The 23047-nt window shown below is 37.8% G+C and overlaps 1 protein-coding gene across 3 annotated transcripts in view; it reads left to right on the top strand.

Moving 5' to 3' along the window:
- The window catches only part of ccser1 (coiled-coil serine-rich protein 1), a 99403-nt gene that overhangs the window by 34345 nt on the left and 42011 nt on the right, over positions 1 to 23047 (top strand). For all 3 annotated transcript variants that reach the window (XM_036578450.1, XM_036578449.1, XM_036578451.1), the window contains exons 7-9: positions 6516 to 6593; positions 13234 to 13317; positions 15787 to 15864. In XM_036578450.1, the coding sequence (XP_036434343.1) occupies positions 6516 to 6593; positions 13234 to 13317; positions 15787 to 15864 (240 nt within the window). The remainder of the gene's footprint in view (positions 1 to 6515; positions 6594 to 13233; positions 13318 to 15786; positions 15865 to 23047) is intronic.

Below are 23047 nucleotides of genomic sequence, written 5' to 3'. Positions count from 1 at the left end.
GGCACAGTGCACTTTATACATGGTATGGCTCAAGTGGTTAGGAAATTTTGACTAAAACCCAAAAGTAAAAGCTAGGAACGCCAAGCTCATTTGTTTTCAGTGGAAGCCCCATTTCTCTCTGCTGAGTTAAGCTCCTTTCTGATTTCTTACTGACTATGGCTGTTAACCAAAAGACCCACCACACTCTGCAGACTGCTTCATCACATTCCTCTAAGCATTAGCTACATTAAATCTATTTTCGTAAGCCATAAAACCTGAAATAACAATTACGAACCTCAGAGAAGGACCAGGGAAGAGTACACAACAGAAGAACATGAATATTAAAGAGGAAATTGTTTGCCCTCTTCGCCGACTCTGTCCTCTCATTAACTTGCAAATCTGCCATCTTCCATCTCCATATGTAAACTGTTCACCAACAAGCATCACAATGACTTGTGCCTTTCTACTGTTTTTGTTTGCATGACCCAATGATACTGAGCTCAGATTAATATTTTTCTCTTTTTTTCTTTTCATTTCTATTTTTTTAAAAACTGCTTCTTGTTATATCTCATGTGAGATTAATTTGGGGTGACGCATAGATATGCCAATTAAAAACAACCGAGAACAACAATCCAACTTGAATGTTAAATACTAAAACAGAAGGCAACTGTGCAACTGAAAATGCTGCTGAGGATTTAACTTGTGATGTTATAAAAATCCAGCCTAAACATAAATCATTCATATCTCCATTTCTTCTATTCACACATTGGAGTGTATGTATGTCCTCACTTGACTCAGTAGATCATATTTCTTTAAATTTTTTGTGGTGGTTGACTTTCTGATGCTGACAGTTTAATTCTGCAGTTTTCGTCAGCTGTTTTTACATTTGCAGAGATGGGGAGTAACACACCACCTGTACTCTGTTACCGTGTTACTGTATATTTTTTTAAATAAATTGTGCAATTTATAAAAGTTGTTTTACTAGAATATACTTTATGCTCTTACTTGAGTATTTTTGTAAAGGGAAACAGTCTTTTGTGCAGTTACACTAGTCTACAGTCAACTTGATAATTTTGGGCACTCTTGATGACGATGGAAAAATGGACATGAAAAAAGGCTTTGTGGCTACACTGAAAATATAGGGAAAATCCTTTCCTCATATTAGCATAAAATTGTTATTTTTTAACAAAACCATGTTTTAACAAAGTCCATGTTTAGTAGTGGAGGTAATATGAGTTCCATATCTCATTCACCTGCATGAAGAGCATTAGAAAATACATAAATGAAATGACATAAAGGTGTTCTGACTCTTATTAATTAGGCAGTGGCTTAAAAATATCTACACTCCTGAAATGCCCATATCCACTGTTAGGTCAATAGGAAGTTTGAAACAACTGGAGCTGTAGTGAACCTGTACTGAAGACATGTTTGTTTTACTCCCATTTTACTATTTTTCTCAGTGATGCAGATAGATAGAGAGGCAAAAAGTTGTCCAAGGATCACGATTGGAGATTTTCTAGGATATGGTAGCAATTTTTGGTCACCCATTCTCCAAAACTACAATTAGATGCCATGTCCCTGCCAACACACTATTTGGAAGGCTCTGGGAATCTTGATACATGACATCATGGACAGAATTCAGCTTTTGACATGACTATCCCAGTCTCCTGACCTAAGCCCTATTGGAAAACATGTGGGGTGAGCTGAAGTGGAAAGTCCAAAAGAAAGGACCTTGGACTCTTGAGGATCTGGAAAGATTCTGTATTGAGCAGTGGTCTCAGATTCCTTGCTCTGTATTCTCCAGTCTCATTAAGCAATATAGGAAAAGAATTGTTGCTGTTATGATGGCAAAGTGTGAAATAACAGAGGTGCCAATGATTGTGAGAGGTGGTTTTGTTAAATTTGAGAAGGGTCTGGCTGCAGACATACACTTTCAACCTGACATGCACCACCAGCCTATTAATGACGTCAGTGCACGCTCTGCCATGACAGTGTTTTTGTCGGTTTTATGAGGAAGAAACAGTGAACCACGTACTGTTGGGCAACAAGAGTTACGCTGAACATATATTAGCATTATCATACTGATAACAAGGTAATTAAACATGGAAACTTACAAAATAAAACCTACCATGACGATAAGACAAATGTTGGGTTTATTCGCAAAGAAAAACAAACAGGCTACTGCTGAAATTCATGAAAGCCGTGCTGAAGACAATTACAACCGTTAGGAATAAAACCTGATAGTTTTGCTTCCTAACAGGAAGATGGTTGGCTTGATGGTTGCCGTTAGAGACCATTAGGAAACGAACAAATATATCTGGAATCAGTCCCAGAATACCTGATTAAATGATCTGAATTTTTTATACTGTGATATCAACCCATCAGGAAGACACCAAATACCATTAGTAACTACTGAAAACCACCAGGAATCAACAGACACTTTTAATAGGTTCTATGACTTTTTTCAACAGAGAGGTACATTAAATTGAATTCTCTGGCTGTGTTATGGACGAAAAATGAATTAAGTGATATTGCTAAGCAGAAGCAGCCAAAATTAACTTGCTGTTGGGCTGCTTCTGCCATTGTACACGTGCACGTGATGTCACTGGGGCTGAGAGTGCATCTGTCTGAGAGTGCATGTCTGCAGCCACACTCTATTGAGAAATTTTGATTAGTTTTTTACTTCAAGTAAAGGTTTTCGGTGCCAGATGGAGGCAACTTACCACAAAGACATTTTTTCTGTTACGTTTTTAAATAATTTGCATTCAGTTCACATGTCATATGTTTTCTTCTGCTAGAGATTCTTTATCATTTGTCCTGATTAGCACATTTGATGTCTATTAGCCACACCCTCACACTTTTGTCATTTTATAATGACATAATGAATTCACATCAATTGTTTCGACAGTTCAATGCAGTGTAGTCTTTTCACTAGATTTCTTACACTTACACAAGTGATAGTTTGGGTGCCTTTCACTTATATTGAGTAATTCCTATTTTAAGATAACAGTACTTACACTGGAATGTAATTTTTGGCTACTTTGCCCACCTCTGTGCATTTGTGCATATTAGTGAAATGGCAGTCCAAAATTCAGAAGCAAGTTTTAGCAGTAGGCTTATGATCTAAATAACCAGAAGTATTTATTATATTTATTAAAAATGTCTTCAAAGAAAACCTTACATAAATTCAAGTACCGTAGCATTTCTAGCACGTTTGTTTTACCTTTGTTTTCTCATTGAGTATTCTGTTTGAATTTGAACATGCATTAATCCTCTAAGTTGAAACACCATCAATTTGCTCAACATTTTGATTCAGTCTTTTCCATTATGCCTGTTTGTTTTTGTAGTTTCACCAAAGAGGTTCTTTTTCTTTTGTCCTTAAGAATTAAGTATAGGACACACATTGATCAAAGCTGACACATTTGGGAGCAGGCTGGTATTTTAGAATGCTTGTAGAGAGCAGCTTGAAAGAAACCACAATCAGCAGTTTACTTTAAATGTAACTCCTGCCATTACTATGATCTGTGTAAACAATCAGGAATATACCGACTATGCACACTGTAAGTGACTTCTCTCTCCTTGAATTCTGAACAAAAGTGAAAAACAAAAAACTTTCTGCTCAAGAATCTAGTCTTCTTTATGTTTCTCTGGCAATCATAGATTACTAGGCTCAGCCTTTGCACAGTCATTAAAATCCTGGAAGAGTCGTGGAACATAGACATTTGGTTTTCCAGGCCTAGAAAAATCATGGATTTTCCTGGACTTTTCCCCCATGTGGTTCGTCATTTTATCACATTGGAAGCACTGAAGAGTCTAGATTGCAAAAAGCACCAAGACTAATGTATTTATACGCAGACTAGCTTTACTAACGTTGTTAATATGAATCTCAGCTAGCTAAGGTGTAACACTCAGGACGTGTGTGTGGTGGGACATGTTATGACATTCGAACACTGGAGAAGGCAAATTAGCAAGCCCAATGTAAGAGGGAAAAAACTCCACTGCTGTGTGTCACACTAAGACCTGTGAGACTAGCTTTTTTTACTCTGAGTCATACTAGGTTTATAGTTGATGCATTGTAAGTGGCGCGAGGATGCTTGACTTGATATGATTTTATACAGTACTCTAGGTACTGAATATTCTGAACTAACTCTCGTTACATCCCTTTCCTAAACTGCTATTTACAAACGAAACCGATGGACGTGTTTGCCCATGCAAATATGGGATGCCGGAGAAGTCAAAACAAAATAAATAGGCTCTGAAATTATGCAACATTAATTTACTGAGAGAAATAACAGATCTGTTCTCTCAGTGTTAAACCTGGTGCAGATATCCATACATGGGTCAGATTTTAGTTTTACTCACAGTCATTCTTTTAATGCATTTAAACTGCATTTTGACTTACTAGCTAATAATATTTAAATATTAAATTCATATTTCGATTTGTCCTCTTGGACCAGTCTGTGTTAAACTAATACTGGGTAGTTACTGATAAAATTCAGTATAATGGTATTTTCAAAAATATCTCAGTATCATGTTATCCGGTGATATTAAGAGTTTAACGTTGGTCAAGTTAATAAACTCATGCTTCCTGAGTTTCCTTATTTTTTATGGATTTTAAGCAAATTAGTTAAATATAAACCATCAAAGACTGCATACCATGAGTAAAGTGCACACAATTAAATGATCCTTATCTATCAAATATATCTCTAAAAATATCACTAAAACAGGAAATAGTATGTCAGTATCAGGGTATACCGCTGTAGATTATATATTGCCCAGCACTTTGCTAAATGTTTGGCATAGAAATTTTGTGTCGTGGAAAAGTCATAAAATCTCTCCATTTAAAAAGTGTACAAACTCTCAGGCTTATTTTCCTTTCTGCTATCTTGTAATAGGACATAATTAGTTCTATTATGTTTCAGCATGAGTAGGTCTCTGAAGCCACTGACTCATGATTAAATGATTAATCAAAACATTGATCAGCTCACTATCCAGTCACCTATTCACTATAAATGGGTTATCATTTCAGTTGTCGCATATCAACACTGTGCTAGTTAGGTCATTAGAGTCAAACTGACATACAGCAGAGGCAATTTATCTCACTATTTCAAATGCTGCAGTAGCTTGTTTTTAGTATTACCATGTTCAGCTTGTGATGGGGGAGAGGTAGAGGTGCCACAAGCTTTAAAGAGTTTGCAGAAAATAGTGTGCACCTCACGAATGTTACTTTTGTGCACCTTCAACTTCCATTAAATCATTACATTCCAGTTTGTTGCAGAAAATAGTAGGGGCACAACCTGCTATCAAAAACAACATGTAGCCCAACTGACACATTACAGCTGAAGCTGTTGCACTAGAATGTTTCCAAAAGGAAATGTCTAAATCTAAACTTTCATTGCATATGGCTCTAGGATGAAGCTCTGACTTCATGCTATGAATAAACACAGTATGATATGCTCCCAATCTTAGCTTTCGCCTCTCACCACATCAACAGTATCATAATTAGGATTACAAGAGCTGCATAAATACAGTCTTATTACATACAAGACTTGTAAATACAGGCAGAAGCTACTAAATAATTCCACCTAAGCCTACACAGGGATTGCAACTAGGGCCTCATGTTTTTGACTACATCGTTCAAACCTTGGGTCATGTTATCGGCCAACAGGTATATTCTTTGGGCCCGAGTTTTGCATCCCATTTTGATTTAATGTGTATAGTTTAACTTATCTGTACACTACTGTGCAGAAGTCAGAGACCACCTTTCATTCCTTTAATTTCCAGTCAAAAAAGCTGAAAACATATGTACCTGAAAATTACACAGATGCCTTAACAACTAAATGTAATGTTCATTTCAGTATTTATTTTTTCCACCCTTTACCCTTAAAACAGCTTCTATTCTTTTCTGGAGACTTTCAGTTTCTCAAAGAAATCTGCAGGGATTTTTTCTACACCCCCAAACTTCAATCTTATAAGTTGCATTTTCTTTTTCTCATGATCCAGATTATTTAACCCATTAAATGATGTTGAGGTCTAGACCTTGGAAATTGCAAATTTTCTTCTTTTTTGCCTATTTTGTTTTCTCAGTAACTGCTTCTTGACAGCTACACATCCTTTCAGATCCATAGTGTACTTATACTTAATGGCCATTTTGACTGGAAATTAAATAAATGAAAGGTGGTCTCTGACATTTGCCCCATACTGTAAGTAGTCTATTTATATCTGGTGAAACTGGTCCCTGATTTTGTTGATGAGGATGAGGATGATGATGATGATGATCTTTGTGCAGAAATAATATGAAATTCTTCTTTTTTGACTGCTGCTTAATGTAACGCAATAAGCATTCTTACTGAGGGCATGACCCTTCTTGCCGTTTCTAATCCACTGTCTTGAAGTGGCAAGAGTTTTCAGTTTCGTAGATGCGAAAATACTCACCCTTTTTGCACATGAACTGTCTTCTGTTAATTCTGGGGGGAAAAATCTATTTTGGCTGGATTGGAACTTGCATTCTTTACTTTTTTTCCCCTCCTTTTTAGAGCACCGAGACCAGTCCGGCCAGCAGCCTTCATTCTCTACCCATAAGCCCCTGCAGTGAAAAGTCACTCCCTCTCAAGGTAATTGCCTGCATTGTGAAAATTATTTAATTAATTTGTGAAGTCTTTCAATTTCGCAAAAAACCTTTAAATTATCCACTGATGGAATGGACTTGCTCTTTCTAAGCTTGTGCGTTGTCATCATTGACTAAGTGCACTCAGGGTTAATGTCTTCATGATTTGGTAAAAAAAAGTATGGCTTAACTTTATCTTTCAAAACATGGCTATCCAAGATATCAGCATTACTGAAATGCAGTATTGAGAGGGAATTCTCTACCATTCATGTTTTTTTCATTTTCTTTCCCCTATTGTGTTTTCCAAAAATGTGCCCTATCCTTTTCAAGTCAGCTTCCCTATGGAAGAGAACTTGATCTGATTTATTCTTCTCAACCATCAATAAAAAATTTTTCCAGCTATCTTGATGAGATTATTTTATTATGTGCGCTAATCCTTTGGAGATGGGCCACGGCTGCCATGGGAGAAAGGTTTATGATTTTGTATATGGAGCTTTTTTTGAGGACTGAAGAGGATTTTGTTTTTCATTGGGACTTTTTTGAGTCGAAAATCCAGTCGAGCTGAGCGAAGTGGAAACGAGGTCTGCGTCTCTCTCTGTCCTCTTTACTGACCTACATGGAGCGCTAGCAGAAGCAGCAGTCACACCAGCGAACCATGTGATGTTCCAGCCCGGCTGTAGCCTAGCGCCGTGCAGTGAGAGGGAGGGCTGCTCAGAATAGGGTCCCATGAATTCTGACATTGTGTTCGGATGACAGGAGAAGGGTGGGACTTGTCCTGCTTCGTTGTGGGAAAAAAAAGGTAGGGGGGGAAAAAACTTCCTGGTTCCCTGTTTTTAAAAATAAAGCCCACGATCCCACCTGAGACGGAACCGTGTCACTTCTTGTCCTACTTTGAGCAGAAAACTTCCCGTTCTGAACATTTGCTATCCCTGCCTCCATTATAACTAGAGCCTGTGGAACGGGCTTTCTCTTGGTGAAAACGAAGAGCTTTGTAAGGTGGAATGAAGCAGAGCAAGCTTGGATACCTTCATGCCTTTCATGCCCCTCTAATACCACCCACCTCTTTAATAACCACTTGACAAAGTTCTTGTGGTTGCCCTTCTCAGGTAGTCCCGTTATGGATCTCCCCTGAATGGTGTATCAAAATCATCTGTCCTCCAGTTCTTTCACGTCCTTGCTATTTATTTGACAGTTAGATCAATTTTTTTAAGCTTAAACAATGAATTATAACTAAAATAAAAAGGTCTGACTGAAAGAGGGTACAATGTTTAGAAGAAAATCTTAGAAATCTACCCATCATTAAAAGTTGTATATTATTCTTAATGCTGAGATACTAAAGTTTATTAAAGTTCAAAAATATTTACAATGGAAAAAAGTATTTTGCATTGAAAAAGCAACCATTTTGAATTGTCTGTATTTATAAATAACAATATGTCATACAGAGTAATATCTGTTTGAGATCCCCTGCACTCAGAAATGTGTTTTATGTATGGTTAATTATATAGTTAACTCCTCTGGGATGGCATTTTATGATTATATAGATTGGTATTTGTGTGAAATGTTTTACCATAGTGCAGGGGTCACAATTTTCCCTTGAAAACACAAGCTTTTAATACTTTAGAAAAAAAAGGTATTCACAGGGACACTAGCAGTATAATTTTGTGCATCACAAATAAGCATGAATCTATTAGTATACTTAAATATATGAGAGGAATGTGACATGGCAACAGGAAACTTATTGCTACAGAGCATGTCAGCGCTAATGTAGCTCACTTGTTTGGAATGCATAGTTTGCCGTTGCCTAAAATATATTAATGATGGTAGTATTTAAAATTCCGACAGTGTCAAATTTTTGTCCCAAAGGTTCAGTGTAGAGAAACTTACCAACTCTGATTTCTTTACAGTGTTTCTGATAGGAACCAATGGTCAAAATGTCTACAACAAACATATAGCCACCAGTGAACCTACACTTGTCTTCTGAGTTTTAAATATAATGCTGATAATGGTAAAATAGTGGTAAATCTAAAAAAAAGTAAGTTTTCTTTTGGGACTGTTTTACCTCAGAACACCCTGAATGCTGGAAAATCCATGGATAGAGTTTAAAAATGCATGTTTTTGACTAGAAGCTTATCATAAAACAGTGTCTCAGACATCAGGCAGCATATTTATAACCATTTTGTTTAATAGCTTTCTGTGAGGGGGGTTTTAGAGAAGTTAAATGCTTTAGATGTCTGGTTCCTATCATCACCACTGTGAACAATTCTGACTCACTAAGTTCCTCCAGAAACTCTGAATGACTTTGTTTACATCTTAACCATTTGATTATGCAGAAATTTTGATGAGTAGAACTTCAGTTTAACATGGCCAGAAGTTATATGCTACTTTTGGCTGTCTGAACAGGAATGTCACAAGCATATAGAATTTTGCATTGAATGGGCCAGTGACGGAATGATAGCATAGGATGAGAGGGGCATAGACATGTGGTAACTTGAAATGGGGAATAATGAAACTTTAAGAAATTTTATACTTTTACTGTACTGTTTTATACTTGTTGTCTTCATACTTATTGTGAGAACTTTCCCTGTTAAAACAATATATATGATAATAATATGATTTTATAAAAAGCATAGATATATTAAGATTACTCTTAAATTAAAATTTTATTTTGGCTTGCCGATGAAACTTTGAAAGTGCCACTTTGGTGCCAGACCTTGAGGAACCTTTGAATGTCTTCGACTGCATCAGTGACATTTTCGACCGCATCTATCACGTGTCCGATGAGCTGAACATTTAGCAGCTTTCTGTGTATGCGTGTGTTCCATAACAGAAGAGCTTTGTTGGTTGTTTTTCCACTGAAGTGTTTAATCTAGGCCAAGCAGACGGAGAATCCACTCAGGTGCAGCTTTACAGCATGGCACTAAAGACACTGTTCACTGTCCTGTAATGCATTAGTTTGAGTGTGTGTGTGTGTGTGTGTGTGTGTATGTATGAGAGAGTGCACAGAATTGTGTGCAACTGTGACCAAACTGCTCTCTGGAGGTCCTCCATGGCACTGCTCAGATAAAACGCCTCTTGGTGAACATCTATAATTAAGATATAATTAAATATTCCCCCCAGGCCTGGATTTGGAGGAGGCTCATCTTTTTTGCCTGTTTACCGCGTGTCTCACTCAGGACGTGACCTTTTCATTTTTTAAAGGATATACATTAGAATTACATTTGAATCGTAGTGTCTGGCCCGAAACTCCATACTTTGTCTTTCTGGTTAAAACAACCTGGAAAAAGGAGACACTGGGTCACTCTGAGTAAAATATCTTCGCTGCTTTTGCTGGACAGATTTACTTTTCAAGTGCCATCAGAGGGACATCAGCTTCCCTCGAGGCCTTTATGTAACATCAATAAAGGAGCATATTACAGCCGAAACAATAGAGTGTGAACTGCTTAGTTTAAGTGCATGACATTGAAGCGCATAATCCTTTTCACTGATCTCTCATGAAGGACTCCGCACTACATAACAGGGACATTTTCTGGACATGGATTAAGTCTAACCCTTGAGTAAATGATGTTTTAAACATGAACATTTCATTAAAACAGTTAGATGCAGGGTGATTTTTAATTTTAAACATTTAAACAATAATTTGAGACAATAGAGTGCTACTTGAAATATGCACTCTCAAAAATGACTTAAAAATGCAGTTTTTATGTTATTACTGATTTAAAGGCCCTATGTCATGGAAAACGGGGTCCTTTTTGAAATAAAAGTTAGCAGTGTGTAAACTTTTGTATGCTTTGAAACTTTAACATTCACTCATCATTCCATTAAGTTATAAGGAGTGTTGCAATATGAACTGCTTTTTAAATGAGGCACAGTGCAGGGCAGCCAGTCAGAGGTCATTTATGTATCAGTCTTAGTCACAGTGCAAAAGCAGTATGTTTAATTCTAAGGGATAAAGAGAGGTTGAAAAATGTTCATGTGAAAATTAATTATATTTATTCATGTGAAAATTAATTATATTATTTTTTGTACAATAAAAACAGCAAATATCATAAGTGGAAAGTAAAATACAAGAAAAACCTCACATATAAAACCCTTTTAACAAATTTTGTCTCAGGCCACAAGAACAAAGCATCTCTGTGACACAGACTGTGTAAATAGAACACACATATGTGTTACAAATTTGAGCACAAGACCCCTGTTAAATAAGATAACCCAGTGGTTATGTTAAAAGTCAGACGTGTTTTTAACTAGACACTCTGATGTAAAACCCAAGCCTGGAAGGGGCCTGGCAAAATATCAGGTTTCAGGACTGTTTTTCCCTTTTACAGCATCAGGTTCAGTTTGGGCTTTGGTTTATTTTCCAATTTCTTTATGCGGAAGATTTGTTTTCATTTTAACAAATGTGCTTACATAAATTTCACCTGTTTGTACATTTTCTCTCTTGCGCACTGCTCTCTCTTTAGTATAATGTTTAGCTGAGTTTGAAAAGCTCTTTGAAAGTTTGAAGAGTATGTGAATGTGCCCCTGAATGAAGCTGAGAATGAAGCTTAACAGTACCTCAGTTGCAGTCCCATCATGAATGATGAGAGAGTTTGTCGGGTTCATGGAAAACATTTTAGCATATCTTTCCCCTTTCTTGTTAAAGCTGTGCTAAGATTTTTTTTGATAGAAGTAGCATTACTGAAGTAGTTGATAGAAGTAGCATTACTGAGACAGGAGGGAAAAAAACACGCTAAATATGTGTCACTGCTGTGAGTCACTCTGTAAAGCCTGAAATAGGGGTTGGATTTTATGAGAGTTTTTCGGACCATGTCATACATCGTCACATGCAGGCATCTTTCAGTTATTATGCTTCTAAACTGTGGAACTGAGTTCCACCTTCTATTAGTCAATTACGTTTAAGAAATGGGTCTGAAAAGTGCTCTATAAATAAAAAATGAAATTAAAATAAAAAAAGATTTTATTATGCACAGGCTCAAAAAGAAAGTCTGGCTCGATGTTTAGGTCTCAAATGCAGAATCAGCATTATACTGATGAAGATCTGATGATGATAGTAGACAGTTCACTTATATGCTTGGAGGGCAGGTCCTTCACCAAGTTTAGACTGAGTTCTCTTTGAGTACTCTTTCAATGTGCTCGCCATCTTCAGATTCATCTGCGTGGGGAAGGGCAAAGAGCCAGAGAGTTCTCTAAATTTAAGCTTGCCCAAAGAGTGTTAAGCATTTTTGCAAGTAGCAGTAGCAGTAAGAGGAACTTAGCGCAATGGGGTTAATGATAACAGTTGATCAGAGTAGAGTGGTTGCTGTTCTCTACCAGGTATGATCGGCAATTCCACAAAAATATACTGACAACAAATACTGTTAGTGTATTACAAATGTGAAAAATAGCAGTTTATCGCAGCATGGAATGTTCTGTTGATCAGCTAAAGTGCTTAGTAACAAAGCAAAACACTCTAAAATGATGTCTGCTACAATCCTTCTTTGTTAGTCTCTGCAAGCAGCATTGGGCCAGGTTTGGGTTTCAGATTTAGCCGTACCAGTCAAGCCTGGTCAAGTTGCTGGTACAATTCAGGTTCAGGCTTCAATTTCATGGCTGGGCAGACAACTTTAAACTATGAATGCTTGCTAAGACCTGATAAAACAGCAGTCACAACAAACTTAGTGAATGGTTGACAAGGCAGGTTTCACTGATTGTTTCTATATAAAGATAACAAACAGACCTGCTTCAAATGAGACAAGGTGTAAATGGTGCCTATATGAAGTCTCATGGTAGCTGTCTTTAAAACTAGCCTTCAGTTGTGCCCCAAAAGTAGTATGACTAAATCAGAGCTGTGCTACTGTCTGCAGAGAATTAGGAGCAATCATTTCACCCTTTATTTTTTTTAATGTTTTGTTTTTATCTGATTATCTACTCTCAAACTGGCAAGTGTTTTGAGCCTTTATAGGCTTTCCTATGAGCACCATTATAGTTGTTAATCTTTTAAGTTTCTTTGCATAGACTCTTTTAATCTCTCAAGTTTGAAGTCTAGAGAAGTGAGTAACCCAGCATTAAGCAATTGCATGCACAAGAAATACAAGTTTTGCTGTTATCTTTCCATGTTTACCTTGCAGGATTAAGCCTGTTACTAGCTTAAATTAAGCCCTGTCCGGACAACAGCCTGGGAATATCCAGGCTTTCTTACACCAGTACAGTTGGTGTCTAATCTGTGTTGGGCTTTCTGCGCATGCTTAGGTGGAGCGCAGGTTTGAAGAGGGATGGGGTGGCCGTTTGTTGAGGCGTTTGCGCCGTGCTCTGCTCCCAGCCTTTTCAGTCCTCCACTGGCGCCCTTGAAGCTGCTGCCTCGCCGCACCCCCTCCACACCCTCCCCTCCCTGCTCACATAATAGATGCCGACAACACAAGGTCGCGGGAAAGTGCCTGCTAGTTCATGTGAAGTTTATGGAGGAAAGCGAAACGTCTGCTCAAAACCGCAGCATTCGGTATCTCATTCAGAGCAACTCACTTTTGCTCTCACATAAAGAACTTGTTTCCAACTGGAAGAGATGGCCTGAATAATGTAGTAACCTTTTAAGCAGGTTTGTGTGTGTGTGTGTGTGTGTGTGTGTGTGTGTGTGTGTGTGTGTCTCTGTGTGTCTCTGCATATATCTGTAGGATCCAACGAGAGAGGAGAGCCAGTCCTTCCAGCAGCAGCTGAAAGAGAAAGATGAGCTGATCCTGCGACTGCAGGCTGAGCTGGTGAGAAAACTAAAGCCCTCAAACAACATCAACTCCGTTTCCTTAGCCAAAACAGCTGTAGTCCTCTCGCAAGCAGCTGAGATTACAAGAGTTTCACGATTGCTTTTTTCAGTTCTTTTCTTGTTGGTATTGCCTAATTTTTGATGGATGACACTGTTTTAGATGACACTGTGGTGTCTGGTCCACTCAAAACTACTGCATTTGTATGTTGTGTAGATAATTATGTAGATGTTTAGGAGCAAAATGGAGAATGGGTTATTTAATGGGTTTACTGGCTGTCACTGAATGTGCTAGTGTTAGGCAGTACTGAAAAGAAAATTAATCATCATGAAATTTTACAGATCAGATGATAATTTAAAGTTAGCCTTTATAAAGGTATAGGTACACTATGTTAAAAGAACATCTTACAAACTTGACATAGCTTGTTTTGATTGGCCTGTTTTGTTCCACTTCTCTTAAAATTACCCCAAAAGGAACCTGACTGTATTGTTTGCTTACTTACTATTTATTTGTTTTATGTATTTGGAACTGTTCTTTTAGCACAATCTAAAGCCACTAGCAAATGACATACATTGCAGTTAAAGGGGATTCCCACTTTTCCATTTAGATTTTTGTAACTTTCTGCATAATTCAATCATTAAGATGTAAACAAAGTCATTCGGAATGATTTGATGTGAAATGGTGCAATGTAGTGAAACTCACAGTCATAATTGTCACAGCAGTGGTGATAAGAACCAGACATCTGAAACATTTAATGCCTCTAAAAGCTACATGTTGGTTCACTGGTCATTTTAAAAAAGCAAATAAAGTGACTATATTTTCATTATAGACATACTGATGCCCCAGTTTCCATCATCACTATTGTAAAGGATTTCTCGTTCTCTACACTGCACTATTCTACATCAGACTGAATGACTCTGAATTACTTCGTTCACATCTTAACTTGATTGAATTATACAGAAATTTTGGAAAAACAGTGGAATTAAGTTTCTGTTATCTGTCAATTAGACTAAAACTAAAAATCAGTATTGTTGTGTAATACAAGAACCAGCATAGCACCACAGACAATGCATCACCCAGCACTACAAGGTACCATTCTACATGCTCAGCAGCACTAACTGTGAGAAAGACATTGTTCTATGTCCTAACAGCAAGTGGATAGACACGTGAAGGAGAAATGTGACAGGTCCAGCTTAAATTTATAGGCCAGCAGACCGGAGAGGGAGAGCATGAGATGCTAACTAAGGGAAGAAGGGCTTAACTAAAGCTGTAGAGGGCAGTCAAGAGGCTGTAAATGCAAGAGGACAAATGAAGAATAATGCTTAAGCCATAATGTGTAAGGAGTTCATAACGATTTTCTATGCACAATATGATATTTGTTGGATTGATTTGTGGAGGTGATTGCAGAGGACTCGTTTTTTAAGCACATCAAATTCGGAAGGCCATTGTTCTTTTTCCCATTTACAGAGAGTAAAATGGAGGATGAAGGTCGAATCTTTATTCGTCTGCCATTTTGATAAGCCATGTAACGGACTGATTACGTAAACAAGCCAAACAAGCTGTGTTATCTTTGTAGATAATGTTGTTATACAGGTTTTGGATTGCTTTTGATATGCAGGTTTAAGACAGATGTACTTTTTAACATTCCTCTAGTGTTATTGGTGGGGCTCATGTTGCAGAAATTTGTCATGTTCTTTTATGAGCAGTAGGTTCCAGAAAATGCCTTCTGTTATAGTCATGCATCTTTACATTTAGTTTAGATCTCTAAAGGTCGCCTTTCCTTTTCTCATACAGCCAAGTGTCTGTAAAAAATAGCACAGTGCCTTCCCTGTTTGTGCATCTCAAACAAGAGTTATCCAGTCACTCAAATCCCCCGGGTGGAATGACACTCAGCCAAAGCAAAGCAGAGTTTACTTAAAATCTTTTTGTGGGCAAGGGCCCATACTCCAGTGTCCATTGTCCACAGTTCTATTATAAACATGCTTATTCACAACACGTGTGGCTAATTTCACTCCTATCTGACAGAACTGAGATCAACAGAATTTATACTTTTTGACATCATCACTAGGGAGACTGTACTGCCAAAAACAACTGCTCTATTTTTAAGGAATACAGTACTGTAGCCAAAAGAGCTCTCTAGACCACTGCGAGAAATGATAAAATACTTCCCAGTGTTCAGTCTGGCAGCCTGTTGGCTGGGCTTGCCTTGTTCAATTTTTATGATCTTCATTGGATGCCATTAGCAAGGTATGGTGGCCCAGCAGCTTTTTCTCTGCATTACATTTATTATTTTTAGCAGCTTGCTATTCAAGCATATGTTTGGCCGGGAGATGAAAGCCTTTTGATATTCTGAGATTTGACCCAACGTTATTAGATGTTACTTGCAATGCAGAGCTAGCAACATGACTGTGATGGAACACTACACTGTAATTTTGTACTTTAATTCTTCTGTTTTTTTTTTTCTTATAGGAAGCTGCCCGTGCTACACAGAAACCCCTTTGCCAAAAAGCTGACAAAACAACCCAGACAGATCTTGCAGTCTCAGAGGTGAGTCCACATTATTGAACCATAATAGAACTCTTAATGGCTACTTTAATGTCCTGGGTTCATTGAGCACTGTCAATTTTCTTTTAATTGAACACAGGTCTCCTTGTCCTGCCTTTTTAGTTTTTTTTAATTTGGCGACTTCTATGTGGACAAACGCTCTAAGACTATAATCCTGGCAATACATGCTCAGGTCCAGATAATGCAGTCGAATAGAACACTTTCACAGCAGAAAGCTCAAAGTCATTTAAATCATAAAGCAGTTACACAGCATTTCCTTGGATGTCCTGTCACTAGAAGTTTTTTCTTTCCTCAAGCACCATTTATCTAAGTGCAAACCCGTATAATTTACAGGCGTTAGTGTATGAGAGGCACTTTAAAATTCTTTTCAGGAAACCTCTGATCAGTGCCTAGGTAACTACACATATTCAGCACCATGCACCTGAAGAACAGATTATGCAGCAAACCGTGTACATTATTCACGTTAAGAATAAAACTTGTCTGTGCTCATTTTTCCAATGGACATCCACTTGCAAACATCTTGGGAATTTTGGCATCACCTTTGGAATGGTTTACATATGAAAACATGCAGTGCATTATCACTTCATGAAATTGCGTTTTATTCACCGGCAGACTGTTGTTCTGATTGGTGGTTGGGTTTTTTTTGTATTCATGTCATAGAATCATCCTTGTATTGCAGAGTGAAATGCCCTGACAATGTTATCTTTTTTTTTTTTTGCTCTACTCCACTCATTCATAATAACTTTCAGTCGGACTCCTATGGAGATGCAAGCCATTTCTCCCTCACCCACCCCAGCATTTAGCTTCAAACTAGGCTTTGCAGTTTTGTATTATAGATAATGTGCTTCTGTGATGTGAGTTCAAATGACTTCTTCTAATTAGTTTACAATGTGCTCTGATAATACCATGCGAATGTGTCGCCAAAGCATCAGGCTTTTATCGCTTATATCTAGAGATGACACTACACTACTTTTTCTTTACCCATGCTGATGTTTACACTTTGAATATAGAGTGATACTGATACCAATAGGTTATTTCTCCTTGAAAAATTACTAAGGTTGAAAATGAGCTACAAACCTCAATTCCAAAAACATTTTGACAGTCTATGAAATAAAAAGAGAAAGCAGTTGTAAGTTAATTCTTTTTGACTTGTATAACTAACGTGATATTATGTTATTACATTAGAAAATGGTATAAAAACACAAACATTTTGTATTTTACCTTATAAACTTTTTTGTAAATATATGGTCATTCCAGATTTGATGCCTGCAGCATGTTCCAAAAAAACTGGGACAGGAGCATAGTTATCTGCTTTTAACATAACATGTAATTGTTTGGTGACTTAAGACACCAATTGATCCAGTTTTGAAAGCGGAGTTCTTTCTCCTTGTTTCATTACACAGGTCTTCTTGCTTTTCTTATACCCAAGTGTGAATACATTACCTGTTTAGTATGTTTAGTCTTAAATCTTTTTAGGCATCACTTTTAGAATGAACCTTTATTTTCAAAATACAGAACCTATTTCAGGCTAGATTTGTTACAGGATTCACCCCCCCATATCTGATCCAGCATTTTCTGCTGATATTGACCATGTCTGCTTATGTCATCAGGAAAAAGAGCCCCAGGAAGTCAAGTTAAAAAAGGAGCATATATTTAGGTTCTTGCTAAAGATGAACAGTGTTTTCTCAGTAAGCTAGCACCTTTTTTTCTCTTACGGTGCCAAAAAGTGTCTGCGTGGAAGTGTGGAAAAGGTAGAGTAGGCGGAAGTGGATCATCTTCCTGCCTGTTTCAGACGCTCTGAAGGTGGATCAGTGAGCAAAGAGGAACCACGCATCTCACACACACGCATGACCCTTGGGCTTCCTGTGTGAGGCGCACACCATCATCACTTCCCCTGCTCAGCAATAGAGGAGTTGTGCTTCCACTTGATGCAAGTGCACCGCTATATAGGTTACTGCATTGAGGACACACAAATATCTGAAAGTGTGTCTACAAGTGGGTCAGCTATTTCTAAGGCTTCTTTGACTTGAGGAGGTCAATTTGTTTTTTTCTCTTTTTCCTTAGTTCTCTCCTTTTTTTTTTTTCTGGAGCACCCCGCCTCTCTCCTACTGAGCTAATTAGCTGAAGGGAAGAACTAGCGAAGGTTCTATGTCCTCTGTTGAGCCACAGAGCACCAGAGGGAGCGGACTGGCCTCGTTTGTACGCACCGGCCCCACTCTCCTCCAGCAGCCGCAGCAAAGACTTCTCAAAGTCCCGTACTGCCACTGCTTGGACCTTGCACACAGCAGAGCTGGACGGGTTCACACAACGAAGAGCCTATCAATGACAAAGAGCCCTGGCCGGGCACAGAAGAGCTAGTCACTGATGCCGGCTCATCTCATCAGTTTTTAGCTCACTCATGACTGAGGGGAGAAGAATGATGAGCTCTGTCTTGTTCTTGAAACATCACTGTTCTTCGCAACATTTAGCTGAGATACAAGCTGTTGGTGAATGAACTTGAATAGAACCTCATAATGAAGTTTTTACCTCAACCACTGGACCAACCAACCTCAGAACATGTCATGTTGAACTCCATGTCTTTGACATGAGGTACATAACAGTTGACTTGGCAAATTACATATTTGGCCAATTTCCCAGACCACAATTAAGCCTAAGCCTAGACTAAATAGGGTTTTTGGTGAAAACACCATTGGCATTCCAATTTAGTGCAAGACTAGGTTTAATCCAATTGAGCCCAAGCTTGCTTGCTGAGCTCAAGAAAGGGTCAGTACCTCTTTCTTGTCCCTTAATTGGAGAGAAGGTACAAGCATCAAGAAAGGATCACTGAGGAAAAAGCCATGTTTACCGACATTTAAAGAACTAAAGCCATAAACTCTGCTTGCAGCTCCCACCACCTCTCTGCTTGTGGTTACCCTTTTGTCTGGTTTGCGGCTTAAGCCACTTAATTTCCAGTTTTCCCTGAAAAATGCGAAAACACTTAGGAGCTCATTTACTCTGGCAGTCCTCGCTCTGTGGAATAGATATGAAGTTTTATGGATTACTTTCTGTTTTTCATAAGATTTCCCTCCCAGTCATAAATCTTATTTAGAGAAGTGACAGCTCATTAAAGCACTTGAATATTTAGCCAAATGAAACGCCCCTTCCAGCCAGAATAAGTCGTAGCTGATGCTGGCCCAGACATTTGGATCTATATGGGCAGGAGATGGGTGGGAGAGATTGATCAGTGGTCAGCTCTGCTGCTGAAGGACACCTGTTGATAAAGTTGCGTTGGATATCTCCAGCGCCTACAAGCTCATTGGTCCTGGCCAGATATTTTTAGCTCTTTTTCTAACCCATCTCATTCAGTATTTTAAAGCTTTTCATCATATTTTTTGTAATTTGTCTGCGCATTACGAGGAGTCTGCTTACTAAGACTCAAGCTGAGGCTTATCTCGTGTTTCAGTCTCGGTCCACAGATGTTAAACTTGGAGCTCCGTTGTTCAAGCACAGACCGCTTTACTCTCAGCATGTTCCTGAGTGTGGTCAGAATATGAGAGCAGGGCTTCCCAGGATTACATGCATAGAGAGCTGTAATAGCCTGTCTTTAGTGTGCTTGCACTCACATCTGCAAAGTCAAAGGCTGACATTTGCAGAATTTCAATCTGAGAGTTAAAAATATTCCATCAAGATAGGTTACTCAAACCATAGTCCTTGGCTGTGATGTGTATCGGTATTCATTCCCATCCTGCACAATAGCACTTGATTTCACTAATTATGCTCCCTTCTTTGTTTAGGAGATGAGGTCATTAACAAAATCAGGTGACGTTGTGCAGGGCTGAAACAAGTATCTGTAGACATTACAACACTCAATGAATTGGCCTGAGTACCCCTGTTATCAAATGTTTGATGAAGCCTAGCGTGGGAAGGCTTGTGAACAATTGTGTATCATGATTAACTTTGATAAGAAAAGCATTATCAGTGACTCTTTTAGCTAATTATTCTGATTAATTTTGTCCTCTGCTCTGTAACAAAACATTCCATAAAAAGAAGTGTGATGGCTGAAAATTAATTTTTTTATATAAGTTTTTATATTATTTTATAAGTTTTTTAATATAATAATCATCAGACAATTCCTTAACTCCTACAGTGGACAGTTCTGTTAAAATAATGGTGCATATTTGAGTTAAACTATTTCCTTTAACCCTGCGACCCAGAAGCATAAGCGGCTTAGAAAATGTGTGGTGTATTTCCTTTAACTCAAAATATACCTTCTGTACTCTCCACAGACATTTACTTAAAAGAAAGAAAATTAACAAATCATCTTACTGTGTTATAGCTAATGATGTCCAACTCTAAAGATCTCTAGATCTACATCATTACAAATGCAGGGCAAACTTACTTATTACAATAAAATGTGATTTTCTTATTCTTATTCTTTCTTATTTCAGCATATATATGCAGTTCTCCCATAAACAGCTTTATTCTAGTACTTAAACACAAAATATTCAGTGTTTATTAACATCATATCATTACTATTAAAATTGAAAGCCAATGCAGAATCTCAAAACACTGCTCTGCTATCATACGCTAGTCTGTTTGCCAACTTAATAGCTAATTTAATAAATTTCAATGTACAGTACTGTGCAAAATTCAGAGACAGTCCTTCGTTTAATTGATTTCTAATCGAAACAGCCATTCTATACAAATTTTTCAAGCATCAGAAAACAGAAAATTACTCAGAAGGTTCCACTTTTTTTCACTTTCAGTTTTTCAAAAAAGTCTGCCGTGATGATTTTCCATGCTTCTTGTAAACACCTCCACAGTTAGAAATTGGTTGTATTTTCTGTTTCTCACAATCCAAGTAATCCCAGTTACACATTTAGACTTATCATTCTGTGGATGTTGAGTTTAGACCACATTTAAATTCATCAACCTATGAACCTTACTCCATTTCTCAGATGTCCAGTTTCAGTCTTCTGGTGCAGATTTTCTTTTGGCAGCTACACATCCTTTTAGACCCATAGCATTTCTTCTCACAGTGGCAGGATGGCTAGAAACACCTATGTATTTTTTTAGCTATATAGCAAGAGTGGACCTTGATTTTCTCCTGTCTCTCAAATATGAAAGTGCTATATAAGTGCTGTTTATCTGATTCTCACAATTGGAGTCCCATTTTATCTATATCTTTTAATAGTCTTTAGATCTAGAGTTTTGGAAACTCCCCCTTTTTTGCTTATTTTCCATTGACGGCCCCCTTCTTATATCCTCTTATCTTGTATCTAATCTCCTCAGAAATATCTCCTGAAAATGAATAACTTGTACTTAATAGCCATTTTGACTGCAAGTTAAATAAACGAACAGTGATTTATGAGTTTTGGACGGTCCTGTACATAGTTGCCAGCTTGTTAACAGAGAATATGAGTTTATTGAAGTGGTGCAAAAATAGCTAGGAACTCTCCATCACAATTCTTTCTGCTTCTCACTTAACTGGCAACCCCTCTGCAACAGCAGCCACAGGCTATGTGGCAACAGTTAAACTACCCAACGTGTAACTTGTGCTTGAACGTATGAATGAGTTACATAGGTAGGTTAAAACAGAAAAAGTTACAATTTTGTGGAAGAATAAGATTTTGTACTGTGTGTGTAAGGTTATTTTTGCCTTCACATTTCTGCTGAGGCCACTCGAATCCATGCTCAGGTGAATGAGTTACCGTCCTCATCCAAGCCACGTTTTTTTTACCATAATTCTTTCCGAATTCATGTGATCAGACAGAAACACCATGGTGATGGCAGAGACCCCATTCAGGGTGATGTAATGCCAGCTGTCTGAGCTCTGCTGTCTCAGTCCTTCTCCCTCCTCTCCACCAGTGCCATCTGCATGCTTGTATGCAGGTGTAGAGCGAGGGTTATTGGAGCCGTGAACAGAGAATAGGAGCTTTATGATTGTTTTACCATGACCCATCAACTTTTACTGGCTCAGCCGTCTCTGCTTTGGCCAGCACCCGTAAAGCAACTCAAGAGGATGATGGTGAGGCAAACACAGCCCTCTGCATTAACTCCTTGAACCTTAAACATATTATTCAGTTATTAATCTTAGGACTTGTTGTGCTTATGACATCTGGGAACTCTGAACCTTCCTTGGAACTTTCTACTTTCCACTTCAGAGCATTCACACAACCTCAACTGTTTGAGGTCTGTAGAAAATGGAACACTCACAGTAAGCTAGTGTGTGCTTGGCTGCTGCGTGAGCCTAAAAATCTCTCAAATACTTTTTACACTGAAAATAGACAGTTAGGTTAGTGCTTCATTTTTAAAGTAGATAATTAACGGCTAATTGCGTCAAGTGACATGAAAGCATGCAGTTTAATAAAAAAATCTTCCATAGAACCCCTAAAGCTTTCAGTTATCCAAGTATTGAGTTCTTAAAGCATATCATACACAAATAGAAACTTAAAAGTCTGCTTAAAAAGCTATTTTAGCCTTTTCATGCTTGCACAGTGTCTACCTGGTCATGGAATTACAACTTGGAAAAGTTGGAACTTTTTTGAGAAACTCTGACTTTCCAAATGAGAAGCAGACCTTCCTAGTTCTGAATTAGTCATAAAGGTGGCATTATTATTCAGTAACTGCTGTGCCAACTACTGTGAAACTATGTAATTTGTGTAATTTTGAGAGTGAAAAATTAAAGTGTGGGATCATATACAGGCCCTTAGGCTGGCTTTACATGGTAAATTTTCAGCCATCTGCAGGTGATTATTGCATAAAACCATTTGTGTGTAACTTGGTTGTTATACAAAACAAAACATAAATAACCAGAGTTGTATGCAACATATTAAATTATTTTACTAGATAGCAAGATTAGTAACAAATTGTGATTTGTTATTTAAACTATATTTGCATATATTGTATCATTTTTATTGGTATTTTCTTGTCTATAATGTTTTGATTGAAATCAGTTTAAGTCACTGATATTGTTTTGCACCATCACATGGTACATAATTGCTGTTTTGATTGTCTTTTATGAAAATTGTTTTATAAAATGTTGGGTTAAAAGTTTCAAGTAAATTGTTGGATGTTTACATTATACGACGCAAGTAAAATTTCATAAGAGTTTCAACCAACTAAAGTTGTGTGAAACTTCTAGCACATAAAGCCAGCCTTACAGTTAAAGAGGTTAGCAGGACAG

Source organism: Colossoma macropomum, unplaced genomic scaffold (assembly GCF_904425465.1).
Source record: "Colossoma macropomum unplaced genomic scaffold, Colossoma_macropomum, whole genome shotgun sequence".
NCBI lineage: Eukaryota > Metazoa > Chordata > Actinopteri > Characiformes > Serrasalmidae > Colossoma > Colossoma macropomum.
This window is presented reverse-complemented; position numbering and strand designations above follow the sequence as displayed.